This window comes from Amblyomma americanum, chromosome 8 (assembly GCF_052857255.1).
Source record: "Amblyomma americanum isolate KBUSLIRL-KWMA chromosome 8, ASM5285725v1, whole genome shotgun sequence".
In the NCBI taxonomy this organism is placed as follows: domain Eukaryota; kingdom Metazoa; phylum Arthropoda; class Arachnida; order Ixodida; family Ixodidae; genus Amblyomma; species Amblyomma americanum.
This window is the reverse complement of record NC_135504.1, coordinates 124,288,599-124,295,583: the sequence shown is the minus strand read 5'-3', so window position 1 is coordinate 124,295,583 and position 6,985 is coordinate 124,288,599. Positions and strand designations below refer to the sequence as shown.

Below are 6,985 nucleotides of genomic sequence, written 5' to 3'. Positions count from 1 at the left end.
GCTTGACGTGGTGGTGCTCCGGGCAGTTCCCCAACGGTACGGGATACAACAGTTGGCGACGAGTGGTGAAGTAACCGAACGCGGAAGCAATGAGCCTGCATCAACCGCCCGAGTTCCTGCCGACGCCCGGGAAGCCCGCCATTCCTTGGACGCAGTGGCACCGCCTTTTCAAGAACTATCTCCTGGCGTCCGGGAGCGACGCTCACCCACCTGCGCGCCGTAAAGCTTTGCTGCTACACTGTTTGGGTGTGGAAGGCCAACGCTTGTACTACGCGTTGCCGGAGGAGAAATCGTCGACGCCGCCTACAGAAGGAAAGGAAGGAAGCGGTACGAGCGACGAGTACGATGCAGCGGTGGCTACGTTGGACGCTTACTTCACTTCTAAAACGAACGTCGTCGTGGAGCGGCATCGGTTCGGACAACGCACCCAACTGCCCGGGGAGACTGCAACAGCGTTCGTCACGGCGTTGCGTGAGCTGGCATTAAGTTGCGACTTCGGTAAGCAGGCTGACGATTTTATTCGTGACCAACTTGTAGCGAAAACGTGCAACCCTGTTCTTCGGGAACGCTTACTGCTTGAAGGCACTTCGCTCACTCTTGAACGCGCACTGGCTATTGCAAACAGTATCGAAGAAGCCACGAAATACTCACTTGAGCTGCAGTCATCGGCTGCGAGCGTTCAAAAGGTCGAAAAACATCGGATGCCATGCCGCTCAGAAACGCAGTTACCGCGTTCGCAGCAGCCGAAGTCCTGTTTCCGTTGCGGGTCTTCAGGGCATCTTGCAGATTCCAAGACATGCAAGGCGCGGGGTAAAACTTGCAGCAAATGTGGCAAACGAGGACATTTTCAGCGTGTCTGTAGAAGCGGCATGCCTGACGAAAGGGCCCTTGCTGTCCGAGAAGTCGACACCTGCAGTGCATCCGGCGATCTCAACGTGTTGCTTCTCGACCGGCAGTGCAAAGGAGGGATACACACAGAAGTCTTCGTACAAGATGTTCCTATACGTTTCCTCGTAGACACGGGTTCTGCTGTCTCCATTCTGTCGAACGCCACGTATTCAAGGTTGAAACGCTTCCCTTTGCAGCCAACATCAGCGTCACTCTACGATTTCTCTCGCCGCAGAATAACCATCGAGGGGTGTTTCACGGCGCCAGTCATCTTCCAGGATCGGCAGGCCGACATTCTCTTCTACGTCGTCAAGGACGGTACTGACATTCTCGGCATCGACGCTGTCGAAACGCTGCGTCTGCAAGTCAACGGTACGTCATTGCAATGCACCCATATTACGCAAGCGCCAGAAGGCCTTGACCGTAAACTGTTTTGCCAGTTTCCGCACTTGTTTGATGGCAAGTTAGGGCTTGCAACAAATTTTGTCCATAAGGTCAAGATAAGAGAAGGAATCACGCCTGTTGTTGCTAAGTTGCGGCGTTTGCCATTTTCAATGCGAGACCGAGTACGCGAAGAGCTGCAGCGCCTTGAGCAAGATGATGTCATAGAAAAGATTGACACGTCTGAATGGGTGTCTCCAATCGTAGTAGTAGCACTTAAGAAAAACGGCAAGATAAGAATTTGTGTCGATCTGCGCGAACCAAACAAAGCGATTGTCGTTGACAAATTTCCACTGCCGCACACGGAAGAAATATTGCACAAACTTCATGGCGCAAATTACTTTTCAAAGATTGATTTAGCAGCTGCATATCACCAAGTTCTGCTAAGCCCTGAAAGCAGGGAACTGACTACCTTCATAACCGATAGTGGACTGTACAGATTCAAGCGCGTCTGTTTCGGTCTTGCATCAGCACCGTCTGCGTTTCAGAAAATGATGGCCACTATTTTGCAGAACTGCAAAAACACTTTGTGCTACATAGATGATGTCATTGTGTACGGAAGCACACGTGAAGAGCACTTCAAGAATTTGAAACAAGTTTTGCACTTGATTGCAAAGGCTGGATTGAAGTTGAATGACAAATGCATTTTTAATGTGCAAGAAGTCGACTTCCTTGGTCACAGGATCAGTCACAAGGGAATACGCCCTTTACGAAGTAACATTGACGCCATCAAGGCTGTGCCAGCCCCAACAAATGTCGGTACTCTGCGCTCATTCTTGGGCATGGTAGGCTACTACGCCAAATTTATACCTGACTATGCGGTGGTTGTCGAGCCTCTTCGAGAGTTGCTACGTAAGAATGCCACATTCACATGGAACCCTGCAAGACAAGCTTGTTTCGAGCAACTGAAATGTTCCCTGGCCACAAGATGTTTACAGCTATTTGATCCTGCGGGTGACATTATTGTCACTACGGATGCCTCATCCATTGGCTTGGGAGCAGTGTTGCAACAGACAAGGAATGATGAACTGGTGACGATTGCTTTTGCTTCTCGCAGGCTTACTTCACAGGAACAGAAGTATTCTGTAGGGGAATTGGAAGCCCTTGCTTGCTTGTGGGCATGCGAATATTGGAGAGTGTACCTTTGGGGTCGTTCATTCATATTACGCACCGATCACCAGGCTCTGGTCACACTCCTTAGTACAAAGGGAGTAGGTCGCCGACCGTTCCGGATTGCGAGGTGGCACGCCAGGCTGTTGGCATACAACTTCACGATTGAATTTCACAAGGGTGACAAGAATACTGTTGCTGATGCTCTTTCAAGGATGCCCCTTCCAGGTCGTGTGGAGGAAGAGGAAGAAGAGACTGTTTGTGTTGTCTCAACATGCATTACTCATGAAGAGTTTGTCATTGAAACGATGCAGGACCCGTTGCTGCAGCAGGTTATAAAGTGGGTGACATCGGCATGGCCCGCAGTGAAGATGTTGCCTGCCGAAGCAGTTCCGTTCTACCGGGTGCAAACTGAGCTCTCAGTCGTTGGAGACCTCCTGCTTCGTGGTGACAAATTTGTAGTACCTTCGTCCCTCGTAGCACGGCTTCTTGACGCAGCCCACGAGTCTCATCCGGGAATAACGAGGACAAAGCAGCGACTACGTGAGCAATACTGGTGGCCTGCTATGTGCAAGCAAGTAGAACAATTCATTGCATCCTGCGCGGTATGCCAATCTGTTGACAAGTCTGCAAAACCCGTGACACCACCTCTGCAGCCAGTTGCATTCCCATCTGCACCATGGCAGAAGCTAGGCATCGATATTGTGGGCCCTTTTTCCGAAGTGCCGGCAGATTGCCGTTTTGCCATTACAGCCATCGATTACTACAGCAAGTGGCCTGAGGTTTGTTTCTCAGCAAGGGTGACAACTGCAACAGTCATCTCCTTTCTGCGAAGCATCTTCAGCAGGGAAGGATATCCAGACGAGATTGTGAGTGATCATGGTGCTCAGTTTACAGCCTTGGAGTTTGACAGTTTCCGCAAAGAACGTGGCATCGCTCATACGTATTCGGCAGTCTATCATCCGCAAGCTAACGGGCAGGTAGAGAGGTTTAATCGAGTACTCAAAGAGTACGTTCAAGTCTGCGCACAAGAACATCGGCCTTTGAAGGAAGCTATCACCGAATACCTGGGAGTCTACCGTTTCACACCGCATGCGACCACAGGAGTGAAGCCTTCCGTCCTTCTTCACGGCCGTCATCCCAGAACAAAACTTGATCTTGTAGGAGCGCCAGGTAAAGAGTTTTTTCAAGATCCGCAGGCAGCGATGAAGTCCATCCACAGCAGAGTAGCACAAAGGCAACAAGCAAGTAAGACTTACACTGACCGTCGACGAGCTGCAAAGTACTCTCCATTAACAACGGGTCAACCGGTGAGAGTCAAGTTGCCTGGTCACGTGCCTAAGGGCGCTCTGAGCTACTCGAGTCCATTCACCATTGTGGACCAATGTTGTCAAGATACCTACAAGCTCAATGATGGCCGCACATGGAATCGGAGTCGGCTGGTACCTTGCCCCCAACCAGTTCCACCACCTACAGTTCCGAAAAGTTGTTCGCCTGAATCAGCAAAACCACTTGGCGAACCACAGCAGGAGAACCACGACCCACCCCAGCAGCCATCTGTTCAGACGCCAGTTGAAAGGGACGTTCCAGGACTGAGGCATTCGACGAGACAAAGAAGACCACCAGTGTGGTTTAAAGACTATGAAAGACATTGAGTGTTTATTGTGTTTTTCCAGTGTTAGTTGCTAACTCTTTTGAGGGGGAATAATGTGGTATTGTATTCTGTAGTTATGTTTGTATAAACTAGGTGGCGCTAGGCATGCGCCCTATCTGGTCAGCTGACTCGCACATCTGTATATATATTCATCATTGAACTGGAATAAAGAGGGAGTTGGTCGAAGTATGTACGTGGCGGGTGCTTGACGTGGTGGTGCTCCGGGCTGTTCCCCAACGGTACGGGATACAACACAAGCCTCGGTCCTTGCGACACGGTTGAGATCTCCTTATCCTGCAAGGCCTAAGGCTCCTTATCCCCAAGCTCCTTAGTGAGCGTAGACTTTAAACCCGCGCAGTCTTCTAAGATGTGCGCCATGAAACTGCCTGAAGACGACTCCATCCCCAAGAGAAAAATCGCGAAGGATTCCATTATATGGCTAATCGAGAATTTTTCCTTCTGTTGGGGGCGTCTCGGACGAGAAATAGCTAGCTCCAAATTTCAGGCGCACGGTTCTTGGCACCTTGCCTTCCGCACTGGAGCAGATAGCAACGACGATGACCGTGAGTGCCAGTTCTTGTCTTTTTTTCTCCACCACGAGGATAGCCAAAACGTGACTGCAGAAGCAACGTTCTGTGTCGTCGACGTGAAGAACAATGATGCTCTCAAGAGCACTCCGACTGTACTAACGTTCACCGACGGGATAGCGACCAGCGGATTTTTGGGCACCATAACCAGAAGCGCTCTGCAAAGTGAAGCTGCGCAGCTTATGCCTGGAGACTCCCTTACAATACGCTGCGATCTGACTCTCATTGACTACTCAGACGAGCACACAGAACGACACAGGACCACTTTGAGTGTCACAGACTGCCGCCTCTCGGAAGACTTGGGCTGGCTCCTGGACAGTGGCAGCGGCGCCGACGTCACTGTAAATGTGGGCGACGGCAGGTATCGCGCGCACAAGGCGATACTGGCGTCCAGGTCACCAGTTTTTCGAGCCACGTTCCAGCACGACATGCTCGAGAACCTGCAAGGGCAAGTCTTCGTGACAGACATCGAGTACGAAGTGTTTGGAGAAATGCTCCGCTTCATCTACACTGGACGTTCACCGAACCTCGACACCATGGCGCACGCCCTCATGGTGGCGGCTGACAAGTACGGCTTGCTGACTCTGCGGGACGAGTGCGAAGACGCCCTCATTGAAAACCTCAGCTTCGAGAGTGCGGCGTTCAGTCTCATCGTCGGCGACAAGCTCAACGCTACCATTCTGCGCCACTACTCCCTGAATTTTATTTGTGCCAACCTGTGCGAAGTGATGAAGACGGACGGATGGTGCACCCTGGTGGACGACCACATAGATCTGGTGTTGGATGTGATTATCGCTGCACTTCCCGAATCATGTGAGGACACCATCGAGCCGCATGCCAAACGACGGAGACTGTACGAGAGACGCTAGGATGAATATGTCCGATGTTCATAGCTCTACGCACTGCATAAGACTGCAACACCACGGACAAGCAAACGTGTGGTTGCGGACATTTCAAAACCTTTCTGGTCTCGTCATATACCCTGCCGCGGAACTCCTAAACTTTAATTCTGCAGTGTGGTTTGTTTTCCTAGAAGGTGTCAAGCAGTGCAATGTGCAGCCTGCATAGCATTGCATATCGTTCTTAGCCTACCACTTTGTTAAGTAATGTGGAGATTTGGTTGTAACTAAAATTATTAGAGCATTAAAAATATGGCAAAAGAAAATAAAAATACAAAATCAAACGAAGAAGTCTGGCGCACCAGCGGATGTTCAATATTTGTCGGCGACGAAAAGCTCACGGCTCTGGCCAAAAATATATTCACATTAAATTACTTCGTATTCGTTCTCACGCTCGCTTTCATGCCACGTAATCAAAATAACTGATACCCGCGCATTTATTTTTCCGATTCGTGATTTTATACAATTAAAGCAGTTTGCGTGCATCAGGAATGTCGCATTGAAGAAATTAAATTATTAGCACCGCAATGCCTGGTCACTTCAGGCACGTCATGCTATTTTGGTGATTTTACATGTACGCTAAATAAGCTACGTATATTTCTTTTTACGCAGATATCAACAATTAGTAATATTGTAAACGTGTCTTTGCGTCTACAAACGCATTTTCATTCTCATTTCTGCGGGCCACGCCGCGGTGGCTCAGTGGTTAGGGCGCTCGACTACTGATCCGGAGTTCCCGGGTTCGAACCCGACCACGGCGGCTGCGTTTTTATGGAGGAAAAACGCTAAGGTGCCCGTGTGCTGTGCGATGTCAGTGCACGTTAAAGATCCCCAGGTGGTCGAAATTATTCCGGAGCCCTCCACTGCGGCACCTCCTTCTTCCTTTCCTCTTTCACTCCCTCCCTTATCCCTTCCCTTACGGCGCGGTTCAGGTGTCCAACGATATATGAGACAGATACTGCGCCATTTCCTTTTCCCAAAAAAACAATTATTATTAAGATCTTGGGCGGCTCTAGAATGCCAAGAGCAAAACAAGAAAATTTCTTATCACGAGCAATTTCAATTTCTTACCAGCACTTTTGTTTTTTTCGGGTTTCCTGCTCATTAACACAGTCACATGAATAGGATTGGAACAATGCCTCGTGTTTAGGGCGAACCTTTAATTCCTCGAAAAAAAAAGAAAATTTTCTCCTGGGGATTCAGAAGCGATGAAAAAGCAGAAGCAAGGCGAAACACCGCTGGTTTTCGGCAGCAGCTTCGAGACCTCCGAGACACCAAGCCTCGGTCCTTGCGACACGGTTGAGATCTCCTTATCCTGCAAGGCCTAAGGCTCCTTATCCCCAAGCTCCTTAGTGAGCGTAGACTTTAAACCCGCGCAGTCTTCTAAGATGTGCGCCATGAAACTG

General features: G+C 49.8%; 1 protein-coding gene across 1 annotated transcript; it reads left to right on the top strand.

The window, feature by feature from the left end:
* Positions 1-4,469: 4,469 nt before the first annotated feature.
* Positions 4,470-5,549, top strand: LOC144102728 (speckle-type POZ protein-like). Its single transcript, XM_077635914.1, has one exon. The coding sequence runs from the start codon at positions 4,470-4,472 to the stop codon at positions 5,547-5,549; it is 1,080 nt and encodes a 359-aa protein (XP_077492040.1).
* Positions 5,550-6,985: the final 1,436 nt, after the last annotated feature.

Coding starts and splice junctions, on each gene's coding strand:
- LOC144102728 (XM_077635914.1), top strand. CDS start 4,470: ATGAAACTGCCTGAAGACGACTCCATCCCCAAGAGAAAAATCGCGAAG.